The sequence below is a fragment of the Leptodactylus fuscus genome, chromosome 6 (genome assembly GCF_031893055.1).
Source record: "Leptodactylus fuscus isolate aLepFus1 chromosome 6, aLepFus1.hap2, whole genome shotgun sequence".
Lineage (NCBI taxonomy): Eukaryota > Metazoa > Chordata > Amphibia > Anura > Leptodactylidae > Leptodactylus > Leptodactylus fuscus.
The window spans coordinates 55656021-55683388 of NC_134270.1; the positions used below are offsets into that span (position 1 = coordinate 55656021).

Genomic DNA, 27368 nt, shown 5'->3' on the forward strand with positions numbered 1-27368 from the left:
CTGCTGTGTGCCTGGTGCTGAGGAGTCTTCTATGGGGTCTGCACACTTCTCACGTATTGCACGTACATAGTACAACATCTGGGCTGGGACAAGCAGTGACTGGCAGGAAGCAGAGCATCTGTCTATAGTGCAGCCTGTGCTGCTGTTGCATCTGCTGTGCACTGCACCTTATAGCTGCCCTCTGTGCCTGTACATTGTGCAGCATGCACTAACTCCAGAGCTGTCACTCACCACCTTCCTACAATGCACAGAAGCTGGAGCTGACATTGCATTGGCTTTGCATTTTGGCTAGGTATCTGGAAACTTCTTGAGTTCTATGATCCCCAGCCTTGGTTTCATGTAGCAGTCCCGGGCACTGAGCTGAAGGCTCATTCATAGACTCTGTGTGATAAATGGATCCAGATGATATATAAAATGCATCTAATATGCAGAATATTCCATTAAAAGTCGCATTAACCCTGTATTACCCAGCCTAAGGCGATGGGCGTGACCGAGTCCCCCAAGTTCCCTTGTCATAGCTTGGGTGGGAAGCGTCAACTTTTTGGGCCAATCAGCGGCGGGAGTGTCGGTGAGTGACGGGAGTCGGGCCGGCGGTAGGCGTGGTCATTGCGTGGCAGAGTCTTGGGGAGGCAGGGGGTCCCTGGGATTCCAGTGGAAGCTTCTGTGGATGGTGCGACATGTTCCTGGGACTCCTGATCACCTTGCTCCTTGGTTGTGTGCCCCTGGGGGCCCTTGGCTCCAGCCCAGAGGGTGAGTGTTGTCTCTGGAAATCTGCATCATTGCATAAAATCACATGTGCAGCCCCCTGTAGACTAGATACATCTGTATATTGTGGAGTGTTATGGTGGTCCTATACTTCTTATATGTCTCATGCATGTGTAGCTGGCATCCATAAGGGCATTGCCCCCTGTATACTGAAGTCCTCTGCTGGAATTCCTGTTACTTCCCATCTCTCACGCAGAACTCTCTGGAATCGTCACCTAGCTGTCACAGTGTCATATATAGAGATGACACCTACAGGGACCTCACTGGGTGCTGGCACCGTCCCGGGTACATAGTTACAATAACTAAGTAAATGTTATTAAAGGGGAAACAATTCCTACCCTGTCCCCGCAATGGACTGTTTATTTATTTTGCTTATATAGTATCATATTCCGCAGCACTATGCAGATATCGTCAGCACTATGCCATATAGGGCTCACAATCTATATTCCCTATCAGGATGTTATTTATTATACCTTATTTCCGGGATGTCCATCTATACTTGTGGGATAATCACAGTCCAATAATTCACATTGTAATGGTCAGATATGGGACCAAAAACAGTAGATAGTTACAAAATACACTTGTATAAAAAAAAAAAAAAAAAAAAGTAAAAACAGCTAAATTTTTTTAACGTGGGTTCTGCATATTTAGCCCCAGCAAACTCCTTGTGATTGTAACGTTGCATAACTGCTATTGAAACGTGCAGACATCTGTGTAATGCATGTAGGCAGTCGGCCCTACACCATCGGCTACTATAAGAGTGGTCGAGGAGTTAATATTATCTACAGTATGGGTTATGGAAAAGGATGCAAAGCAAACACCATTAATAATGATGGAAAGATATAATATGCTGCAATTTTATCTCATAAGATTGGCTTATTTTGATAAAAGGCTTGTCCCCTATGTCCTTTTGGAGCATATGCACATTATAAGGGGGGCTTCCAACTCTGTTCCACTTTCCGTCTTATATTACATAATTGACATAGGTGCTATATGTTCTGTTTCTGGTCTAGTGTCACCATCACTGGCTGATCACGGGGTGAGGTGGAATGGGGTGCTGTTATATTACGCAGGGTTGTTTGTTTAAAGGTTTTCTAGAACTAGTCCTCTTCCATGACCAGGTTGGGCATTGTATAAAATACACAGAACAGTTTTGTAGACAGAGTGTGAAATGAGGTGGGGGATGAGAACAAAAACCACCATTCATTCACCAGAGCTGCAGGAAGCCCCAACACTGGGCAGCCCACCGATAATACTCAGCGCAGACTATACTGTCAATGTTCACCTCACACATGGTCCTTACACTCTAAAGAATGTAGCCTGTCATAAATACCTTCCTTGTCTTATGTACCAGACTTTTATTTTTTTCCAAGAACACATTAAAAAAGGAATTTTTAGGTTTATAAATTCTATTAGCATAGTGATGTATTTACAGAGCTACTAAACATGTAGACCATTAAAAGGTATACATTTATGCAAATACAAATAAATCATTACAGTTTTCTCTAACGATCTTGGTGGTGACCGTCTTGTGTCTTGATCGGTTGCCAATCGATACGTCCACTAATGCACTAACATTCTATAGTCTGGGACTTGTCAGACACCCAGCCATGGTTTCCTTATTGTGGACAGGTTATCCTATAGGGACACTACATACGAGCCATCATGGCTAGGTTTCTGACAGGTGCCATACCATAGAGAGCTCCTGTATTCATGGCTGTATCCATTAGCAAGCGATCAAGACAAACGACTGTCATCACTAAGGTGACTTGACAAGATCTGTAAAACTGAAATATGGTTATGTTCATGGGAATGCCCTTTAGTGCCAATAACTTATAATAGAGCAGTGATATTATAAGAGGAGCGGTTGATATTCCACATGTAGATATAAATAAAATTCCTTATTGCTAAAATTCCTGTAATGACGGTACCAGTGAGCACATGCTTTATTTTTAGTTCTGCAGCAGAAAGGGAAGGGAGATGTAGTCGGAGATTAGTGTCCCTTTAAGGGTCCGAGTTCTGTCACTAACAAGTATAAGTCTAAATGTTGGGTCTCACGATGTTTTTCCAATATTGTTGTTCCTTGTGTTTGAATAATGGAAGAGCAAATCCAGATGCTTTGTGACATTTACTGGCATTCTGTATTACATATTGCAGCTATTAGCCATTACTATCCACCGCCTCTGCTTTGGTGCTGCCCCAGTGACTTGGCTGTTTCCCAGTTTCCTATTTCCCATAAGGGAGTTTCAATACATATACTGTATATGCAACCTCTTCTTCAGGCATGGAAGGCTAGAAAGAATCCCTCTTGGGATTGGTGGGGTCCCAGCATTCAGGAACCTTCATCAGACATTCAAGGCTCATCTTATAGATACGCCATAAATGTCTTGTAGTGGAGAAACCCTTTTAGCTTGAAATGTTCTGATTAAGGAATCATCAATAACACCAATGGCACAACTACCTGTGTCACTTAAAGGGGTTGTCCACAAAATTCAGGACTCAAGGAGGAGACCAGGGAAGATGAAACATTAAAAAAAAAAAAAAAAAACATATTCGCCTGTCCGAGGGAAGGAACTGGTGACTATACTCATATATGTGAGCAGTTCCTCTTCTGTAGCTGCTGACCCCTTCCAGGCCACCATACACATTAGAGAAATGTTGTTAGAACTCTCAGATTTCAGCAGGACAAGCTGAGATGTATGGGGCTCTCCCTCCTCTAACCAAGCAGATGATGTTGGAGAAAAGAAGAGTTAGTAAAGCTGAGTTTCAACGCCTGATCCTTTTATGATCTTCATTTGACCTATCCTAAAAAGAAGGCTCATCAGTTAATAAGTCCTGTAAATCCCTCTAACTTTGATCTCCAATAGTCTCGTAGAAGTGAAAGGAGTATTAGAGACTCATATACAACACAGCTCTGAGCATTTTGGTATTCCCTGTTCCTTCGAACCCCCAGTGATCATATCTTTACTCCCTATCCTGTGGGTAGGGGGATAATAATCTAAATCATCTACAGGGAAAAGCATCTTTAAGTGTTGGTGATCTTTAGTGATGTCACTGGTACCTAGTGAGTCATGTAGGTGCACTTCCTTGTGTCTTCCTTCAGTCCACAATATGGCTGCCTCCACATTACCTACCATTCGGCTATAGTTTTAGTGATTTTGCTGAATGAATGAATGATGACTACTTATGCTTATTCTTCTCCTTCCAGACAACCTCTTAGTCTTGACTGTGGCCACTGAAGAAACAGATGGCTTTAGAAGATTTAAGAGATCAGCGCAGTGCTTCAACTACAAAGTAAAGGTGCGTGACAAATAGTTTCAGACCCCCAAGCATTATGACAAAGAATTCCAAGACTGACAGGAAATACTTAAAGACTGACGAAACAAATAGGAACAATCCATAGCCTACAGTAGCAAAGAATAAGGACAATGCAAAGAGAATTGTCCTGATCTCGATTGTTCTGCCAATGATCTCAGGGGAATTTCAGTGTTATATTGTTTATTCTTAAAGGGGTTATCTACTATCATTATGTGAGGCTATCAATTTTAGATCAGCGGGGATCCGAATTTTGGGACCAGATCAGCTCTTTTTAGCTGACTAACTTCTGACACTAGGTTCACGGGTTTCCGTTCTTCGGATCTGCTTAGGAACCAAAAAAATGGAGATTCATTCTGCTTAAAAAGCGGTTACCCGCAGAAACTATAATGGGATCCACCCGGTTCCCGCCCGAAAGATGCAGAGAGAAAAGTCTTGCTTGCAGGACTTTTCCCTCCGCATTTTTCAAGTGGAATGGGGGACGGAATTCCTGAACAGAAACCCAGCGCTGGTGTGAACGTAGCCTAACATTGTTTATATGCTGGGAGCTGCAGTGCTCATTTAACATGTCTTTCAATTATGAGTCACTGTGGCAGTGTCCCATTCAAGCGAGCTCTGTAGCTCCCAGCATGTAAACAATGGCAGGAGCTGTGGTTAGGTAAAAACAGCTGATCTGCGGGTGCACAGATTTAAATTTTTCATACTGATAACCTATCCACAGGTCAGATATCCAGACTCCAAACCACTGTGGAGCAGATTATGCTGACGGGGGGGGGGGGGGGGGGGCACTGTGGAGCATATTATACTGTGTGGGGCCACTGTGGAGTATATTATACTGTGTAGAGTTACTGTGGAGTATATTATACTGTGCAGGGTAACTGTGGAGCATATTATACTGTGTGAGGACCATGGTGGAGCATATAGTACTCTGTGGAGGCCACTGTGGAGCACAATATACAGTACTGTATGGGGCCACTGTGGAGCATATTATACTGTGTGTGGGCCACTGTGGAGTACATTATACTGTGCAGGGCCACTCTAGAGCATTATATTATTGGGAGGGGCTCTGGGAAAGATATTTTACTGTGTGGGACCCCTTCACTATTTACGTCAGTTCTCATCTGTTTTATAGCAGACGTGTGATTAGTACAGACTGTAATAATGTCTAATGGTCAATATAAAACAGATCCTCTTCAATGTAAATAGTAAAGGGTTAAGAGTGTTTGCTAAAGGGCCATGGTCCCTTCAAACAGTTCATCAGCAGGGTTTCTGGGTGTTGGACCCCCACTGATATCTTAGACTGTTAGGATCCAGTGGATCAGATATTTACCAGAACACGCAGCTCCCAATATTGTTTCTATGCTGGGCGCTGCACTGCTAACTCACTATATTCTTAATAACCACAGTTGTGGGTACTATAGTTTTATCCCTTTCAAGTATCTGAGATACTGCTGCAAGATCCATAACCGCCACTATCAAGATTACACTGTAGGGAGGGGGTCTGGTAAAAGTTTGTATCGGGACTCACAAGAGTTTAGTTACACCACTAGACACGGGTATTAATCTTAGTAAATTATATTAATTTTGTCATAATTTAATATAGTGTTACCTCCTCCTCACTATTGATCATGGGGGTCCTAGCAGTAGAGAAGTCATTGATCAAACATTTTTCCCCTATCCTGAGGATACACGATAGTTGTCAAATGTAGGAAACCCTCTTAACTATTTATGGTGACACTGTAGGTGCTGGGACGTGAAGAGGAATGGCATGGAGATGGGCAGAAAGTCAGACTCCTGAAGACGGCTTTGGAGCAGTACGTGGATAATGAAGACCTTGTTATCCTCTTCACTGAAAGGTATTCACTAAAGATGGACCCTGTATTCAATGTTGCCACATAACATGAGATATGAGGCATTTTTTTGTCTCAGTGATATCACAGATTGTCTGAAGCAATGCTGCGCACTCACTGCTTAATTCTATTAATTTTGCATGTCGTCTGACTCTTATATTAATCTGTTATATATATATATATATATATATATATATATATATATATAAAAAATTATTTTTTTTTATTTCACAGCTATGACGTGGTGTTTGCATCAGGCCCCACAGAACTCCTCAAGAAGTTCAAGCAAGCTAAGAGTAAAGTGCTTTTCTCAGCAGAAACAGTAGCATATCCTGAGCGACGTCTGGAGCCCAAATACCCATCTGTATTTGAGGGCAAGCGCTTCCTGGGCTCTGCAGGTATACTCTCATTAATGGACTTAATTGCCATTGAGATGAATCTCCTACTATTCCCGGGAATTAAAGCCACATTAGGCTCGCTAGGGTGCCTTAACCCCTAAGATGTTGGTCTGAGGTTTCCTTTACTTGGAACTGGAATCCCCAGCATAGCAATCATTATATGCTGACATACCGCCATTGATTTCTCAGTATGACTTTTTTATTATTGGGGAGGTGGGTTATATATCATTTACACTGATTTACTTTTGTCTTTTACAATAACTTCTTTTTTCTGCCTGCAGCTTTCATAGGTTATGCTTCACATCTGCATAAACTGGTAGCGGACTGGGATGGAGCTGATGATATCAGTGACCAACTATTTTACACCAAGATCTTCTTAGACTCAGTGAAAAGAGTAAGTGAGATCAATGGGAATTGTCTTTTACCAGTCAATGTTTTTTCCAGTGACTATATTAATATTAATGTTTTTTTGTCCTGGGGGGTAGCTCTCCCCTGAGTTGTCAAGGGCAATGGAAGTAGGGAACTAACTTGCTGAATTGCTTTGAGTATATTTCTATCTTAGATACTAGGTTGTCATTTTTCATTCCCATGTTAGCTTGTTAAACTGTTTAGATTACTTTGTACAGCAGCTCTATCTGATACAACTGATCCCCTATTTAAAAGAATATAACTGATATAATACTGTCCCTATGTACAAGAAAATAACAACCATAATATTGCTTTCTACGTGCAATAGTATATACCTACTATAATACTGCTTCCTATGTACAAGGATATAGCAACTATAATACTGCCTTCTATGTGCAATAGTATATACCTACAATAATACTGCTTCCTATGTACAAGGATATATAACTACTGTAATTCTGGGTGTTATTTACAGAAGTATAAATAAAATCCTTCCCTCTATATACAACTACTGTAACACTGATCTTTATATAGATGAATATAAAGACTACATTACTGGCCCCTATGTACAAAAATGTGACTACTTCCTTCTATGTTACGGCCCTTATGTACAAGAATATAACTGCTATAATACTAAGAACATAACTACGATAATACTGCCCTTTATATATAAGAATATAACTATTATAATACTGCCTTCTATGTACAAGAATATAACTACTATTACTGCCTTCTATGTGCAAAATTATAACTACTGTAATACTGCCCCCTATGTACAGTAATTAAAACAGTGTAATACTGTCCTCGATGTACAATGATATAACTACTATAATGCCGTCCTCTATGTACATGAATGCATCCACTATAATATATTCACTGTGATATTATCTGTATGTTGCAGTGTAAGGGGAATCATTTTATGTAATATTTTAATAATCACGGTGACTGCTTTCTCTGTTTGGCCTTCCAACAAGTTAGGACATATTGGCATAAACTATAGTTCAGCGGCTCAGGAAGAAGCGGCTCATGCCTGGACGGATGCGCATATTACACAATAAAATATACTTATATAACAAGTGACAGCTGCAAAACTTATTTCTGTTTGCTTATTCATCCAGGAGAAGATTAACATCACCTTAGATCACAGATGTCGAATCTTCCAGAATCTTCATGGTTCTGAGGGTGAGTAAATCTTACCAAATGTGCAGTTTTGTGTAATGAGGATAAAGAGAACCCGTTGTGACTTGTATGTTTTACTAAATCGTAATCCCCACAAAATAACAAGTTTCTTACAGCTCTCTGTTGTGTTCCTCTGTTATTCCTCCTAGAAATGTATGACTATATTGATAGCTGTGTACTTAGGCCTGGTTCACATCTGCGTTCGGTATTTCGTTCGAGGAGTCTGCTTGGGGACCCCCGAACAGAATACCGAATGCATTGACAAGCAGTAAGCACTGAAAGCATACGGACCCCATAGACTATAATGGGGTCCATGTGTTTTCCACGCCGTGTCCTCATGGAACATGCGGAGAGAAAAGTACTTCATGAACTACTTTCCTCTCCACATGACCCATACGGACACCGCACAGAAAACACACGGATCCCATTGTAGTCTATGGGGTCCGTGTGCTTTCATTGCTCACCACTTATCTATGCATTCAGTATTCCATTTGGCGGGGGGATCCCCAAGCAGACTCCCCGAATGGAATACTGAACGCAGATGTGAACCAGGCCTTAGTCATAGGGGGCTGCATTTATCTTGTAAATAGGGCTAATGAATTAGCCCCAATTACAGGAAAAATTAACAGAAAAAAAAAAATTAAAGTAAAAATGCCCCCAAAGGTTTATTATGACCCTTATGGGGGACACAATATGCAAAAAAATTAAAGACAAGACAAAAACAAAGTTAAAAAATGCTATTTTTTCGTATTTCACAAAATAGAAATATAAAACATACTACAGTGTTTTTGTCTTTCCATCGGGTATTTTTTTCTGGCATTTTTCATAGGTTTCTCTGGGGGGAAAAAGTATGGCAAAAAGATTTGTGTATGTAAAAAAAAGCCATTGAAAATGATCATGAAAAACACCACAAGAAATACATGGTGCGGAATAACACCGCAATAAGAAAGCCTCAGTGTATTAAAATCACACATGGTTTTGGTGCAATTTTCATTTTTACAGGTGAAAGTTGCTTTATGGAGGAGCACTTCATGAGACTTCCTGCTTAGTTCATAAATAGTCCAGACTGAACAAGCTGGGCTGCAGTGTAAAGCATGGATAAGGGACATTACAGCACCCTAAGCTTCTGAAATACAAAATATAACACCATCATTGTATTGGAAAGTGATCTAGGTTTCTTTTCTTTCAGGGGATGTTGTGTTGAAATTTGAGAATGGAAGGGTAAGAGCCCGGAATCTGGTTTATGACACGCTGCCTGTGCTAATAAATGGGAATGGACCATCCAAGGTAAGCTTTTATATTGATCAATGCAACTGGGATGAAAGGGGATGTAATTAGAAATAAATAGCCACAGTGGCATGCAAAAGTTTGGACACCCCTGGTCAAAATGCTTGTTTTTGGGAACAGTTAAACAAGTTTGAGATAAAATGATCTTCAGAAAGGTATAACAATAAAGATGACACATTCACAATGTATTTTTTTTGGGGAAAAAAATTAAATATCTTACGTTTTCAACGTAGTAAAAAATGAAAATGGCCTGATGCAAAAGGTTGGGCACCCTGCATGGTTAGTACCTAGTAGCGCCCCTTTGGCAAATATCACAGCTTGTAAATGCTTTTTGTAGCCAGCCAAGTGTTTTTCACTTCTTGTTTGAGGGATTTTCTTCCTTGGAAAAGTCTTCCAGTTCCATGAGATTCTAGGATCATCTTCCATGGACTGGTTCTGAGAGGTCTAGCCACAGAGTTTCAATCATGTTCAGATCAGGGGACTGTGATGGTCATGGTAAACCCTTCAGCTTATGCTTTTTTAGGTAGTTTATGGTGGATTTGACATGTGATTAGGTTCATTATCCATTTGTAGAAGCCAACCTCCTCCTCCTCCTTCCTTCTTGTGCTCTTCTTTTCAGTTTCAGCTTTTTTACAGATGGTGTTATATTGCTTCAAGAATGTGCTGAAATTTCATTGAATCCATTCTTCCCTCTACCCATGAAATGTTCCCCATGCCATTGGCTGCAACATAACCCCAAAGCATGACTGATCCACCCCCATACTTAATGGTTGGAGAGATGTTCTTTTCCTTAAATTTTGTGCCCATTTTTTCCAAACATACCTTTGATCATTGTGGCTAAAGCGTTCTATTTTAACCTCATTGGTCCACAGGACTTGTTTCCAAAATGCATCAGGCTTGTTTAGATGTTCTTTTGCAAACTTCTGATGCTCAATTTTATAGTGAGGACGCAGGAAAGGTTTTCTTCTGAAGACTCTTCCATGAAGGTCATATTTGTACAGATATCGCTGAACAGTAGAATAACATACCACAACTCTGGAGTCTGCTAAATCTTCCTGAAGGTCTTTTGCAGTCAAGCGGGGGGTTATGACTTACCTCTCTGGCAATCCTACGAGCAGCTATCTCTTAATTTTTTCTTAGTCTTCCAGACCTTATCTTGACCTCCGCTATTCCTGTCAGTGTCATTTCTTAATTACATTTCAAACTGAGGAAAGGGCAACTTGGTTTCCTCGGGGATACAAAGGTTTTCTGCCACACTCCAAAGACATACTAATAAGGAATTTATATTGTGATTCCTATATAGGACAGTGATTGACAATATCTGTAAAGCGTTGCAGAATATGATGGCGCTATATAAGTAAGCAATATAATAAATAATCTTTAACTTTATGCCTTTTAAAGATCATTTCATCTTCAACTTGTTTAACTGTTCAAATTAACAGTTATTTTGACCACTGGACATTCTTCCAAAAACAGCGACACACCTGTCCAGAGGCTGTGTGTGGTATTGCAGCTTAGCTGATCTCCATCTCCTAGACTTGTGTTATGGTTTTTTTTCTCAATCTACACAAACAATTTAGTTGCTTTGTAAATGCTAGAGCTGCACTTGCTATCTTCTACTGATCCTGAGGTACAGTTATATTATATTCCAGAGCTGCACGTACTATACAATACTTGGTGCAGCTAGACATGTGGGGTGTGGATACTCAGAAAATGGGGTTATGGCTTAAATGTGCATTGTTTAACTATTAGAAAATCTTGACCACAAAAGATTACTTATCTTGTACTGATCCTGAGTTATATCATGTGTTATATTCCAGAGCTGCACTCACTATTTTGCTGGTACAGTCAATGTCTACATGCATTACTTATCCTGAGTTATAGCCTGTATTATACTCCAAGGCTGCATTCACTATTCTACTGGTGGAGTCACTGTGTTTAATGCATTACTTATCCTGTACTGATCCTGAGTTACACCCTGTATTATACTCCAGAGCTGCATTCACTATTCTACTGGTGGAGTCACTGTGTACATACATTAATTATCCTGTACTGATCCTGAGTTACAACCTGTATTATTCTCCAGAGCTGAACTCACTATTCTGCTGGTGGAGACATTGTGTACAAAACATTTCATTATGTTTCATCTACTTTGTTTCAGCTTCTTATGAACTACCTGGGTAACTACATTCCTCGTGTGTGGACCTTTGAAACTGGCTGTAACATCTGTGATGAAGGCTTGAGAAGTTTGGAAGGATTTCAGGTAACTCAACTGAACATCCAGTAACCTGAAGTAATCCAGAACATTCCAAGTAGTTTAGATTTTTTCTTTGGTCCACAGTAACCCTTTTTCTCACTCTGGCCATCACCTTTAGATACCCTGGATCCACTCTACTGATTTCTCCGCCAGTCTTTTGCAGTTTTCTCTCATTGTAACAAGTCTCTTCTCATTTGCTTTCATAGACTGATGACTCCTTCCCATTGGTTGTGATTGGCGTCTTCATCGAGCAGCCAACGCCATTTGTTTCTGAATTTTTCAAGCGACTTTCTAACCTTCATTATCCAAAAAAAAGGATCCAGCTTTACATTGCCAATCATGTAAGTCAGAGCTGCAATGTGTGGATACTATCCATTGTGCCTACATGCTTGGGTGGCTGGTAGTGAACTGTAGCTGGTAAAGATGAGGTTGGTGAATGACTGGTTGGTTTAATTTTGGTGAAAGCACATTGGTTTGGTTCATAATGGCATTGGTTGGGTTGTGCTTGGTGAGTGTAAATTTGTTGTATTAATATTGGTGACTGGCAACTGGTTGAATTGACACTTGTGATTGATAGGTTGATTTGAGGTTGGTGAATGATGAATGGTTGAATTGAGATTGGTGAATGATAGGATAGTGTGAGGTTGGTGAATGATAACTGGTTGGATTGAGATTGGTGAATGATAGGTTGGTTTCAGGTTGGTGAATGAAAAATGGTTGGATTAAATGGGGTAAATGGTAACTGAGGGTATCAACATTGGAGAATGGTAACTGGATTGAGCTTGGAGAATGGTGAGTGCTTGGGTTGAGCTAGATGAACGTCAACTGGCTGGATTAAGAACAGTGATTCTTAACTGGTTGAGGTTGGACAATTGTAACTGGTTGAGAGGGGCCACACGGTGGCTCAGTGGTTAGCACTGCAGCCTTGCAGCGCTGGTGTCCTGGTGTTCAAATCCCGCCAAGGGCATAAAACCATCTGCAAGGAGTTTGTATGTTCTCCCCGTGTTTGCATGGATTTCCATCCCATATTCCAAAGACATACTGATAGGGAAAAAATGTACATTGTGAGCTCTATGTGGGGCTCACAATCTACATTTAAAAAAAAAAAAAAAAATTGTAACTGGTTGAGTTTCACCCCTATGCTGGCTCTTTTAACATTTAAAACCCTCTGTCCTCTGCCCCAAGGAACCCCATCACCAGAGGCATGTTGAGAAATTCCTACAGGTGCACAACACAGAATACAATAACGTCAAATATGTAGGACCTGAGGAAGCCGCTAACTTTGCTGAAGCTCGTAATGCAGGAATGTAAGTGTATAGTAAATATAACAGAATGTTTTTTTGTTTTTTTTGTGGTGATGATGGAGAAATTGGCAACCAATAAGGCCGCTGTAAAGTTCCCATTCAAAAAAGTTTGAAAGCAATCCTCCAGTTCAAAATAAAAATTTTCATACTACATTCATAAAGTGGCCTCCATCCTCTTACACTACTCTGTACACATTGGGGCAGATTTACAAAAAAAGATGCCCCATAGTCCTAAAACAATTTGCATTTCATCAGAAAAGTGGTGTGGCTTAGGTGAAAAAGAGTAATTAAACCAGAAAGGGGAGCTGCTTAAGGTCAGTTTTTGTGTCGCAAAAAACTGTGTCAAAATTTTGATATATGTTTTTGTGTAAACTAAGCCAACAAATAGGTGGAGTAAAGCTGGCCTTGACAGTGAAGATTTTAACATTGTCTAGTCTAAGTTTACAGTTGAGGGGGTTGTGCCATTCAAGACTCTTATTTGTTATTCTGTGGATAGGGGATAAGTGTCAGATCACTAGGAGCCATAAGAGAACAGGGCCCGTAAATCTCCATTAAAAATCTCCTTGTGAATAAAGCGACATTGCGCTTGTGTGGCTGTCGTTCCATTCATGTTTTTTCCAATCTTTAGCATCCCCATTGAAGTGAATGGAGCACAGGTCACACAAGCACACTGGCACGTCATTCACATGGAGGCTTTAGCAGGACTTTTGGGCCCCCGTTCTCCTGATTGTTGGGGGTCCCAGGGATTGAACCTCCTGTGATCTAACGCTTATCACCTATCCTGTGGATAGAGAGTAGTTGTAAAAGAACCGCACATGGAGCTGTGACACAATGTTCAGTAAAAGACAGCTTGTATGAGTACAAAGGAACTATACTGTCTACTGGCTGGCCGCTCCCTTCACCAGGTCTTGAGAAACAAGATATTGAATTTCTCAGCCAGTATATAAGGTTATACTGCCAAGACATATATTAGAGAGTATTTGCAAAGCAGGGGAAAGTGTCTGCGACTACCAAATGACTGTGTACATAGAGTATTCATATTCCAGAAATGAAGAGGGGACTGGGTATTGAATGAGTTGATATGAAACATAAAATGTATTTTATATTGTTATCTCTAGGGACATCTGCCGCCAGAACCCAGAGTGCGAATATTACTTTTCTATTGATGTCCAGGTGGTTCTCAAAAACACCAGCGTGCTACGGACCCTCATTGAACAGAACAAGTAAGGAACCATGTTGGAGGCCATAAATCGAATGTGGCTAAAGATTGATAGTGTTTGGTAGATGTAATGGATGTCTCATCTCTTCGCAGGTCAGTCATTGTGCCTATGGTCAGCCGCAGTCAGGACTTGTGGTCAAACTTTTGGGGTGCGCTGGGTTCAGACGGGTTTTATGCACGGTCGGAGGACTATATAGACATTGTTCAAAGACAAAGAATGTAAGTACATTAATATGATACGTGTCTTAGGGGAATTGGTCAGGACATAGACAGCATCACTCAGGACCTAAATATGCTCTATGGGGTATAAATACTAAGAATGTGTCAATATGAGTTACTCATTGCTGGATGAGGGGAGAGTAAAGGGCATGTGAAGCATTATATATGTCCTAGAAAAAGGGACCAAAAAGCCACACACTATAGTCTGAGACATATTACTGATGCAGCAATTAGATAGGGTAAATGTTTCTGCCAAATAATCGACTGATTTTTCAGTGGGATCTGGAATGTCCCCTACGTCACCAATGTCTACTTAGTGCAAGGCAACGTCCTCCGCAAAGCGCTGAACCAGTACGATCTCTTCCACAGCGGACATCTGGATCCTGACATGGCATTCTGTGACAACTTACGCAAAAAGGTCAGTAAGAAATTCAGTCTTAGATGGATATTACAAATTCTATATAAAAGCTGTCACACAGATTTTTTTGACTCCTGAATGATATTTGTGCCAGCTCCCTTTTCTGCACACAATGACTTACCCTGTACCTAAAGGAAGTCAGAGCGGCTAAGGATAAGCTGTAATGATATACGAGAGCATTCAGGATGCAGCCATGATAGGCAAATGATCTGTGACACTGTGTGTGGCCCCTAGAGGATTATATAGACTGATACTAGCAGTGACCTATTATGCCAAAAGTAAGAATTTAGATATTTTTAATCTTATGGGTGATTTTTGGTTTTAATCTTGATTTAAAAAAAACAAACAAGGTCAGCGGCCTGACATCAGGAGAAGGAGTTGGATCTATTTAATGAAGACTTCCCTGTCCTGCAACCCAACTATTGAATGCATAATAAATACAGCCTTAACTTCAGGCAAAACGGCAAACAAAACTGTACTATTCTGAGCACTAACTTAGGGCAGGTTCACACCAGCGCCCAATCTCCGAGAAACTGGAAGGAGACAGAAACCTGAAGTCACTTTTGAAACCCATTCATTTGAATGGGTTTGGAAAGTGTCCGGCCACGAGCGCCTGTGAGCGTTTTGTGTTCTCCGCGGCGAAGCCATTTTTTTTTAACCAGACACAAAGTTGGACATGCAGGACTTTGTGTCAGGTTAAAAAAAAATGGTTTCGCCATGGAGAGCACAAAACTCTCACAGACACTCACGGCCGGACACTGTCTGCCAGGTTTCCGTCTTCTATCAGCAGAAGACCAAAACCTGAAAACGGAGATCAGGCGCTGGTGTGAACCAGCCCTAAACAGTATAAAGCTAACTATACTTGTGGCTTACTACCGACCACACGAACAAACAAAATAGCACAGCACGGTCTCACCAGACTCTCAGTATTTCAGAACAGACCCAGGTGCCTCCTCTCGGTCCTAGGATCTGCCCTGAAGTGCAGGCTCTGCAGCCTTTTAGGTCCCAATTTCAAGCCCAGGACGCACACCTGAGGCCTACTCAAGACCTGGACCACACATATGTTAGAAACCTGGGGAGAGATATGCTGGCATTCCAGTACTCTGACTGTCGCCTTCTCACTACATAGATACACTCTAATGTATATATATATATATATAGTTTGAGTATATATATATTTTGAAAAACGTTTAAAAACTTCTCCTATGACTGGTAACAGACTGTAATAATGGTAGTGTAAAGATAACTTCACACGGCAGAATTCCTCTTCATTTTCCGCTGCCAATTTCTGGACACGGTCTAGCCGGGATGACTTCTGCTCACCCTCACCGCACATGTGAGTGACATCACAGGTCCTCTCCAGTTGTGAGGGACACCAGAGCTCCAGGACAGATGAATATGGTTTTTTTTTTACATATATATATATATATATTACGTTTCCCGGTGCTAAAATATCCCGGACAACCCCTTTAAGGCTTTATTGATATTGGAGAGCTATTCACATTTACCCTTCGCACCATCTTCTGATGGTAGTGGCACATATCAAGGTGTCTGCTGATTTCTTATTATTCTCCTGCAGGGAGTCTTCATGTTTGTAACCAACAGACAGTTATTTGGCCACATCCTCTCTGTGGAAAACTATAAGACAACTCATCTCCACAATGACCTCTGGCAGATCTTCGAAAACGTCCAGGTAAGGTTTTCCTGCAAGAATATAAGTGGAATTGGAACTTTTCATAATTGTCATCCAGTGATGAAAAAAAATCTATATTTAACAGGATTGGAAAGAAAAATACATCCACCCCAATCACTCATTGGCTGTCAAAGGGAAGCTGATAGAGTCGGTGAGTTGTTTTTGTTTTTTTGTTTGTTTTTTAGGAAAAATGAAAAATGTTTAATTTTCAAAATGCTGAAACTGATTTGTAAAACATGAAAATCCTAGGTGATAACCTCATGCCAGCATCCTGGGAGTAACAGCAGAGTATAGTCCTCCCTAGGTTACATCTGAACTGATATGGGATAAGGGCAAAGAATTGCAGCCCCTTCAACGTTCTTTCCTGAGCAAGCTTCATCTTGGCCACTCGCTGAACTGGAAAATTACAACCCAATTCTGTTCTATAGATATAGTATATATATATATATATATATATATATATATATATATATATATAGCTGGGAATATGCTTTATATTCATTTTTAGGGTATGATTTTTTTTGGAGTCTTGAATTTTTAAAAATGTTTTCTCTTCTCAGCCATGTCCAGATGTGTACTGGTTCCCAATATTTACCGAAACCGCATGTGATGATATAGTGGAAGAAATGGAAAATTATGGTCAATGGTCATCTGGAAGTAACTCGGTAAGGAGTAGACAAGTGCCCTTTAAGTGTAAATCTGGCCACACACATTAGACTTAAAGGGGTATTCCCATGATCAGAATTATTTTTAAACTTGAAGATAATTAAAAGTTAAGCATTTTTGCAATTATAGGTAGTTAAAAATTCTGCAGAGTTTTGAAGATTTTCTCTAAATATCTTGTGGTCACAAGTTGTTGTCTTGATCGGTTACCATCGGATACGACCATGAATGCAGGAACTTTCTAAGGTCAGAAAATCCGTTATGACTTCCTTATTGTGACCGGGATATCTTCTGATACATGTAATGCCCATGTCTGATAACCCAGCTACAATAATAAAATCATAGCTGGGTTCCTGACAAGTCCCAGACCATAGAAAGTTTCTGCGTTTGTGGTCGTATCCATTGGCAACCAATCAAGATAACAGACTGTCACCACTAAGATGTTTAGAGGAAATCTTTAAAACTCTGCAGAATATTTACTTATATTGTCAAAAATGTTTCAATTTTAATTATCTACAAATATAGATATGATTATATTCATGAGAATACCCCTTTAAGTTAGCTGAAATGGCAGTTTGTCACTGAGCATCAAACCACCAATGACCAAGTGTTGACATATCCTAGTGACACTCTTAAAAGATTTATGTGGGGCCATGAATTTTATTTCGGAGCAGTCACTGAAATGCAAGCGGGTCTGCCGGTGTCCTGATCTTTTGCTTTGCAATAGAGGGTAGAGGTCTCACTCCTCAGTCTACATTCCCGTCGCTCTGACTCTTGGTCTCATGACCAGTTCTATTCTATACTATGGACCTGCAACCGGAATAGAGCGGACTCCAGTGTTGTTGCAGAGAACCAGAGCAGCAGCAGAGTGGGCTGAGAAATAAGACTTCCAGGACGCCAGGGGACCCTCTTGTATCAGTAAGAGGTTTCTCCAGTGCAGCGAATACTTTGTAATAAAATGAATCTTCCCAAATAACCTTTTAAACTGTGTAGATATTTGCATGAATTGAAGGATATTATAATGATGTTGTTCTTAGAAGTGAACAGTAGGAATATGTCTAGCACCACCTAGAGTCTGTTGCAGGGTACTACATAAAAATAATCTGGCTCCACCTCTAAACCATCTTCTTACTTTTGAATCATTACAGGACCAAAGATTGCAGGGAGGATATGAAAACGTCCCAACAATTGACATTCACATGAACCAAGTCGGTTATGAAAAGGAATGGCAAAAATTCCTTCTGGATTTTGTGGCTCCTATTACAGAAAAAATGTTTCCAGGATATTATACACATGTAGGTATTACTTTATGTTTGATACTGAACCAATAAACTTAGGGGCATGTTCCATTTCCGTAGTCCCTTTGTTTTTAGAAGGGTCCCCCACAGATAGACTGATACATTATATTTGCTGGCACCACCAGCAGTCAGCCGTAATCTATGGGGTGACCAAACAACTGAACAATCCTCATAAATGATTGGAAATCACAAGATCTTTGTTATTGTGCCTAAAAGGCATTTGGCAACATGCACTAATTTTCATAAAATCGCAGTTTATTGGGTGCAGTGGATAACTAGCACTATGAGAGCGCAGAGTCCTCTCAGTGATATGTACTTTTGTTGAGTCCTCAGTATTTGAGTAGGGGGCTGCCCTGGCCACCCGCTTCTGAATAACAGTTTTTTCTTTGTTCAGAGTAACACAGAGAAAGATGACAATTGGTGGCTAGAGGGCAGGGAAAGCCCATTGCTCATGGATGTGATGACTCCAGGCTCCCACTTTGCACCTAATAAACAGTGATCCTATAAACACTACTGCATGTTACAAAGGATGTTCTGTAGTCAATGGAGTCAGCGTGTTTGTCACTAACTTGGAAGGCGTTCACACTTGCATCCGTGTCCACTCGCCGGGTCTCCGTCCTATTCCCTGGGGAAACAGTTTTTTTTGCACGGACACAAAGTCGGACATGCAGGACTTTGTGTCTGTGCAAAAAAAAAAAAAAAAACTGTTTCCCTGCGGAGAGGTGGCAATCGGGCACCAGCGGTTTGCTTTAAAAACCCATTCAATTAATGGGTTTTAAAACTGACCACCAGGTGGACACAGTCGCAAGTGCGGACGCCCCCTAATGCTGCCTTCAGATAGGGCATGATAAACATGGTCTTGGGGTCACTTTAATAGGCTGTGTCTGTAACTGAGAGACTCTCTTGCTGTTAGATGAAGGTTCCCCTACTATTCAGAATGCCCTAAGAGACACAGGAGATAGTTCTCTTATCATGGTTTCTCTGTTTATTGGTGCAGGCTCAGTTTGACTTGGCCTTTGTCGTACGGTACAAGCCTGATGAACAGCCGTCCCTTGAGCCTCACCATGATGCATCGACCTTCACCATTAATATTGCCCTGAACAGCGTGGGACAGGATTATGAGGTCAGTTACAGATTATTATACAACAAGATGCTGCGGGGTCTAGTTCCATTGTTTTCTTTGCAACCATCTTACAATGTAAACCTTACTGTTTCTATATAGTACTTGTAAAGGGGGGGCTACCTGTGTCAGACCCCTTTAAATCTCTTATATAATCTCACTATGGGTATGTTCTTGTGCAGGGGGGTGGCTGCAGATTCATCCGTTACAACTGTTCCATAAGGGCCCCAAGAAAAGGATGGGCCTTAATGCACCCAGGACGACTGACTCATTACCACGAGGGACTCCCGACCACAAAAGGAACCCGTTACATTGCAGTCTCCTTCGTGGATCCTTAACCTGAACTTGTCTTACAAGAACTTTGGAGAAGTTACAATGTAACACTGATGAAGTATTATGAGGTTCAGACCATGTTGGCAGAATAGCGATTACTGGTTGGCACAATTAACATTATCTTTTTGGATAAGTACCCTATGAATCTGTAAAATTCTTTCAGATTGGCTTACATTGAGCGAGCCTTGGTGGAGAACAAATGGCAAATCCAATCCTTTGTATGATAATGTTTTTCCCTGTGTATTGGATTTAATGCTTCCTCAGGTTCCAGATCTCCCTTTTGTAATGTGTTATTATTTCAGTCAATGTCTGTAAAGTTTCTGGTGCTATGTACATTTCAGCATAGAACATGCAACCTCAGAATGTGACAGTAAGGAGCAGGATAGGAGGGGCCGCCTTATTTTAATATTAAAGGGAAATTTATTCTTAAAAATATTATATCTATAAGTTTTAATAAATGTTTGTAACCCTCCCCCCCCCAAAAAAAAAAAAAAAGAAAAAAAAAAAGCATTGCCTAAAGCTGGTGGTCTTAGTTTATCACTGTTCACAAGTGTTAAAGTGGGGCACAAGCAATTTGAGGGGTTATGGCACCTAAATTATTTATCCTCTATGCTTAGCATGGAGGTTAAATTGCTGGTCAGCGGGGCCAACCACTGATGCCCCCACCCATCCTGTTTTTTCTCCCCTATTGAGAATGTAGCGGATACAGACACAGTCCTTCTCCATTTATTTTAATGGTAGTGCTGGAAATAGCCAAAGTATGGTACTCGACTATCTTCAGCTCTCCCATTGAAGTGAATATAGTAGGGGTACATCTGCCAGCTCTGCTACATTCTCAATGGGAGAAAGAAAATAACCACCGTTTCTCAAGACCCCCACCGATCAGCAATGTATTCTCTATGACTAGACAATAAATCATTTTCGTGGCATAACCCCTTTAGTAATGCCCTAGAAAGTGTGAACTGGGCCTGAGCAAATGCTGATGTGCAGTATATTAGGTAAGTGAGATTTCCACTATGAGGTCACTGTATTATGGTCATTTGGCTTGTCACAATGTCATTCTGTGCTATTTAGCAGTGTGTCTATATCATCAGGGAGTATTGAGATTTATTTATTGCCTTCCTTTATAGGTGTTCTTTGTGTACGAGCATCATTTGTGTTATAGTATTGGTATACATGTGTGCAGAGTATATCAGATGTTATTGACTTGGCTAAAAATCACAGAATGGCTGCTTGTAGCTGAATAATAAAAAGGTGGGAAGCTTGACTAACATGACTTTGCCACATGTATGCTGTGTAGCACAGCAGCGCTGCCAGTCTGTGAGTCCCATCTTAGGCCTGGTTCACATTTGTGAAGTGCAAGCAGCACTTTTCTCTCCAAAAGATTCATGCAGAAAACACTCGGGCCCCATTACAGTCTATGGGATCTTTGTGGCTTCTTTGCTCACTGCTTTTTAATGCGTTTGGTATTTCATTCGGGGGGTCCCCAAGTGGACTCCCCAAACAGAATACCATATGCAGATGTGAAACCGGCCTTACACCCAAGTGGACTCCCCGTACGGAATACCAAATGCAGATGTGAACCCAGCCTTACACCCAAGCGGACTCCCCAAACAGAATACCAAACGCAGATGTGAACCAGGCCTTACACCCAAGCGGACTCCCCGTACGGAATACTCAGCGCATATGTGAACCAGGCCTTACAACTGTGCTTTTCTTTAGATTTCTATGTGAGCTCTTGGAGATCTGGAGCTTCTGAGATTGTCATATTTGTATATTTTGTAACAAGCCGCAAATGGATCTTCAACTTTTTTGTGAACCCTTGTTCTAGTCGCAGTCACATCCTCAATGTCTCCACAATAGAGGTTATTGTTTTGTACAGTTTGTTAGGACTTTTACATTAAAAGACATGTTGTTTTGTCAGTGATTTCTTGTGTGTGTGTGGTTCAATACAACGCCACATCTTATTCTTGTGGTATCAGACCTAACCGAAGGGATAGCTGTACCTGGATAAATCTGGCCAGATCTAGTGGTAGCAGAGAAACACTGTAGAGTAAAAAACACTGTATAGTAAAACTGACCATCCCCCCCCCCCCCCCCCCCCGTCTGGTAGTAAAGGCACATGGGGAAGTTATTGCTCCAATACCAGTACTACAGCAAACAACCACTTGCCTAGCAGACCTAGCAGCTTATGGCTACTGGGTGCTTTCTCTACCTCTGACCACATATGCAGCACTGAAGAGTGCAGGTGGGGCTGGAAGCTATGAGACAGATAAATTAATGTGACAATATTAGCTATGTCATTATGGGATACCAGACATGGCAACCTACAAGTTTACAGGGTCTACAGGCCCTGCTGCAACATCTGTGGCCAATTTACTGCAGGATACTACCATATGTAACCTGTTTGACTCCATGCCTGTCCATATTTTATTTTCTATTCAGCCTACACTTGGCCAAACAGGGTACTAGAACCTTCTTTTAGTAGTATAGTTTTCTACAATAAACGGATCTTTTGGCTCTGGTATTGTAATCACTTACATATACACATATCTTTCATTCCGTTCCAATAACTCCTTGATGCCTTATTTTTTTTGTCAATGAGTGTACAAACATAACATTTCAGTACAATAAATGTAATGAAGTAAATGACTATCACCATCTGGCTGCAGCTCCTCTTTCCACCAGCCAAACTATTCTCCGAGGCTACAGGTAATGCTCCTCAGCCCTTGCCTGTAGGGTGTACTGGCCCTTTAAGAAACTTTGCCCTTGCTGTCTCCTAGCCAGTCTTCTACACATGTGGGCTATTTCAAGCAGCCTGTTCTTCAGGACATTACCTGACCAAGAGCCTTCTAGCTTGTAATTGTGTTGCAAAAGTGTATCTCTGTCCTTTCTATATTCATACACACATATATATTTTAATATTTGTGGTATGTGTATGCATAGTTTTGTAATGAGTAGGAGGATATGTATTGAAGTTGATTCGCATAGGAAAGAACCTCCCCTTTAAGTCCCTGTTAACATTATGGTTGATGCCTCAATGGAAGGGCAGGTTTCACCCGGAAGTGTCTGTGATGCTCTCTGATTACTGTGTGATCTGTGAAAACAGGGGGAGGTGAGAGCAAGGAAGGCTGATGAGTCATCATCATCAGCAACAGCCTCCCTGCCCTCACCTCCCCCTGTTTACACAGATCACACAGTGCTCAGAGAGCATCACAGACACTTCCGGGTGTGTCGTAGAGGCTAATTAGCATATCAATAAAAGCGAGCTAATTCAAAAACAGCTGGGGGGATTAATAAACAAATGGTAGATGCTTAGTTAAAAATGAGTTTTTCAATGAGACACTCCCTTTAAACCCACATAAACATCTTGATCTTGGACCCGAAACATCTAAACCGGAAATGAATCCTGAGAGGTTTGCCCATCTCTATTTCTAATTAAGCACAGAAGAGCCATTGACTGAATTCTCTCATCTCAAAGGATGAGCTAGTGCAGGGACTCCTAAAGCTACATAGGAGTCCCTGCAATTGCTATGTGACTAAAATTTCTCTTGGTCACACTGAAATGAAGCCTTTGTAATCACTTACTGTTGATGTGTCTGGAACATCCTGATCACATTGAAGTGCTAATAATATTAATTCAGTGTGGAGGCAGCTGACGAATTGTATTCAGTGATAGTACCTCAGATAGCTGGGTAATGCCCATGTACTACCCAGCTTTCTGAGGCACTAAGACAGTATACCTCCTCACTGAATCAATCTTATTAATACTTCAATGTGATCAGGTTGCTCCAGGCACATTGACAGTAAGTCTCTTACTGGGAAGCTGCTCTGTATTTTGGGGGGTGGTACATATGAGGGACTGAAAAGTGTAAGGCGTGGACTCAAATTGTTATGTATGGGAGTAAGATGTAACCAGCATGGAGTTCAACTGCAGACCATTGTTCTGTAAAGTGAACTTTACTGTTGTGACCTGTATTTGTGAACTGTATATACATTTCCCCCAAATTTCAAAGGAGTGGAAAAGGGACAGAGTGTGCAGAACACCACAACAAATTCACAAATAGTAAGACCCACCTCCCTCCCCACTCACTTCCACTTTGGCTGTGCTCATTCATACCATTGTCTCTTTGTGCCCCCACACATGGGACCCCGACACGGTATATCCCTGCATTATAATGTCCCCCTCCAGTTGCATTCACAATTTAACGTCCCCCTCTATTTGCCCCCAAATTATACATTTCCCCTCCAGTTACACCCCAGTATAAAGTCCCTCTCCTGGTGTATCCTCCAGCCAACTGGGACGGTTGGATATAGGAATGCAAGCGTATAACATCTGCACTATTCTATTCACTCCAAAAAAAGCATGTTTGTTGTTAAAACATGCAAACTGATCAACAGAATAATTTTATTTTTGCCAAATCCTGCAAAAAAAAAAAAAAAAACTAACAAAAAGAATAGTGCAAAAGCGGTTCAGTGCTTACTAGATAAAACCTCTTTAGTTTTCCTTCAATCATTCCTGCTAACCACCTTCCTAAAGTAATTTAGGAGAAATTAAAGGATAGATAGTAAAGGATAGATAGAAGAAAACATGAGTGTAGGATACAACTAAACAGTTAGTATATATACTGTAACCATAGAGATGCATGGAGTCTCATAGGGCTGTATACACAAACAGGAGATTTTTAATGAAGACTTTTTGCACAATTTTTATTTTAGATTGAAGCAATTTAGAAATGAACTGCCAAGGTGAACATGAGACAATGTCCAGTGAGTTAGTGGCTTTCTAGTGAGCTCTGCAGGACACTGGTCTCTGTTTAGTTTTGGTTACCAGTTCCTGTGTGATGTTGCTGGGTTGGGATGCTAAAACCTTCCTTCAGGCTTTGATATGCAAGTCCTGTAAGTGTGGTCAGTGTGCACAGCGCTGATCATACATGGCTACAGTATCTGTCAGCAGCTCTGTGTCAAGTTTCTTATTTGCTCATGAAAAGCCGTGGCTCTGGGATACAGATTTAGATTTACACAAACCTGGTATGACACAATGTAACAGGCTAAGCACAAGCTGTTATGTCATTCATGCTGGGATAGCAGCACTATTTATCTGCAGGCTGTGAGTGGTACAAGAGGTAGCTGGACTCTAAGTCAAAGAGAGAAGGATGAAGAATCTCCATCTTATCACAGGGTAAGTGACTCCATTACTAAACAATACCACTGACCACCATAAATGATAAACCAACTACCAAAGAAATACTGCCTTGGAGTCGAAGTTTGTTGTTAGCAATTCATTACTGGATACTTCTTATCTATCTATCTATCTATCTATCTATCTATCTATCTATCTAATATCTGTCTGATCTATCTATCTATCTATCTATTTAATATCTATCTATCTATCTATCTATCTAATATCTGTCTAATCTATCTATCTATCTATCTATCTATCTATCTAATATCTGTCTGATCTATCTAATATCTATCTATCTAATATCTGTCTGATCTATCTATCTAATATCTATCTATCTATCTATCTATCTATCTATCTATCTATCTATCTATATCTATCTAATATCTGTCTGATCTATCTATCTATCTATCTATCTATCTTTCTAATATCTATCTATCTATCTATCTATCTATCTAATATCTGTCTGATTATCTATCTAATATCTGTCTGATTATCTATCTATCTAATATCTGTCTGATCTATCTATCTAATTATCTATCTATCTATCTATCTAATATCTGTCTGATCTATCTATCTTTCTAATATCTATCTATCTATCTATCTATCTATCTATCTATCTATCTAATATCTGTCTGATTATCTAATATCTGTCTGATTATCTATCTATCTAATATCTGTCTGATCTATCTATCTATCTATCTATCTATCTATCTATCTAATATCTGTCTGATTATCTATCTAATATCTGTCTGATTATCTATCTAATATCTATCTATCTAATATCTGTCTGATCTACCTATCTAATTATCTATCTAACTATCTATCTATCTATCTATCTATCTATCTATCTATCTATCTATTATCTGTCTGATTATCTATCTAATATCTGTCTGATTATCTATCTAATATCTATCTATCTATCTATCTATCTAATATCTGTCTGATCTATCTATCTAATATCTATCTATCTATCTATCTATCTATCTATCTAATATCTGTCTGATCTATCTATCTATCTATCTATCTATCTATCTATCTATTTATCTATCTATCTATCTATCTATCTAATATCTATCTATCTATCTATCTATCTATCTATCTATCTATCTATCTAATATCTATCTATCTATCTATCTATCTATCTATCTATCTATCTATCTATCTATCTCCTATCTATCTCTCTCTCTCTCTCTCTCTCTCTCTATCTATCTATATCTAATATCTAGCTGTCTACTGTATCTATCTATGTAAATTACTGAGTAATATCATTGTATTGAGTAATTCACTGACTCAGGTTTCTAATACTTTTTATATGCCATTGCCTGTGACTGCTTCTTTCAGACTTCTTCTCTGTGTCTTGTCTCCTGCACCCTCCTGTTCCTTTCCTTTTTGGAGGCGTAGACTGGACCCTATCCAAGAATCCTCTACAGGTAAACACAATTAATAACTATTATTATTATTATATAAAACAACCAGAAACTAGAATAGTAACTATAGACAAGAACATCATAAATGGTTTTATTCCAGATCTGGTTATTTTTTATAACAACAGGGTGTATAAGAGTAAAGAGAACTGAAATATGATTAATGCTGCACATTTACTAGACACATAATTATTGGGAGGGTCATCCCACATTTATAGGGAACTTGTTAGATCTATTTGGGATACTAAACCACCCACAGTTCCATATAGACCTGGGGAACAGTGTCCCAAGTCACCCTGTTTTAAAGCTATCAGTGCTCGCAATTAAAAAAACAAACAAACCTTTATTCTTACGTAGAGATGAGTCCTCATGGGGACCCCTGAACGGACTACCGAACGCATTTGCAAGTGCTGTGCAGTAAAAGCATACGGACCCCATAGACTATAATGGGGTCCATATGCTTGCCGCGAGATCTCCGCAGGGAACATGCGGAGAGTAAAGTAGTGTTAGGAGTATTTAGGTTCATTGCTTTCTATTTTTCTTACCTGGGGAGTTTTTGGCTGCGCAGTGTCTGGGGTGGCATCCTGGCGCTGCGGGGTTGTCCTGTCGTGGGTATTGGTGCACACCTTCTGACTTGCACGCGCGCACTGCTGGTAGGCAGCTTTATCTCCTGGTGGATTAGTCTGTCCTCCCATTTGCACCTGGGAGGAGTGGTCTCTACTCTGTATTTAAACCCATGCCTCCCATGGTTCTGTGCTGAGTGTCGCTTTTACAGAGCTAGGCCTTAGCAGGAGGAGTAGGTGGTGTTCTGGGATAGAGGAAGTTCCGTGGTTGGTTTTTGGGAGGTTTGGGTGAACGAGTTGGTTTGTGTGTTTTCCCTTCTGTGTTCACCAATCCTCCCTCTGTGTATAATTGACTGTGTGAGTGAATTGCCTTATCCTTTGATTTCTACTCCGTTTCCCTGTGTTTGTTTCCTAGTGTAAGGTTCCTTCCCATATTGGTTTGGGGGAATCCTTTCCCACATTTTTTCCTG

General features: G+C 40.4%; 1 protein-coding gene across 1 annotated transcript; it reads left to right on the top strand.

The window, feature by feature from the left end:
- The first annotated feature begins 592 nt into the window (after positions 1 to 592).
- On the top strand, positions 593 to 21653 carry PLOD1 (procollagen-lysine,2-oxoglutarate 5-dioxygenase 1). The gene is made up of 19 exons (XM_075280001.1): positions 593 to 750; positions 3974 to 4065; positions 5824 to 5936; positions 6165 to 6328; positions 6610 to 6722; positions 7855 to 7918; positions 9105 to 9202; positions 11364 to 11465; positions 11666 to 11800; positions 12645 to 12766; positions 13882 to 13986; positions 14076 to 14201; positions 14478 to 14619; positions 16199 to 16312; positions 16398 to 16463; positions 16873 to 16977; positions 18124 to 18270; positions 19271 to 19396; positions 19576 to 21653. The coding sequence occupies exons 1-19, from the start codon at positions 678 to 680 to the stop codon at positions 19729 to 19731; spliced, it is 2163 nt and encodes a 720-aa protein (XP_075136102.1). The 5' UTR covers positions 593 to 677; the 3' UTR covers positions 19732 to 21653.
- Positions 21654 to 27368: the final 5715 nt, after the last annotated feature.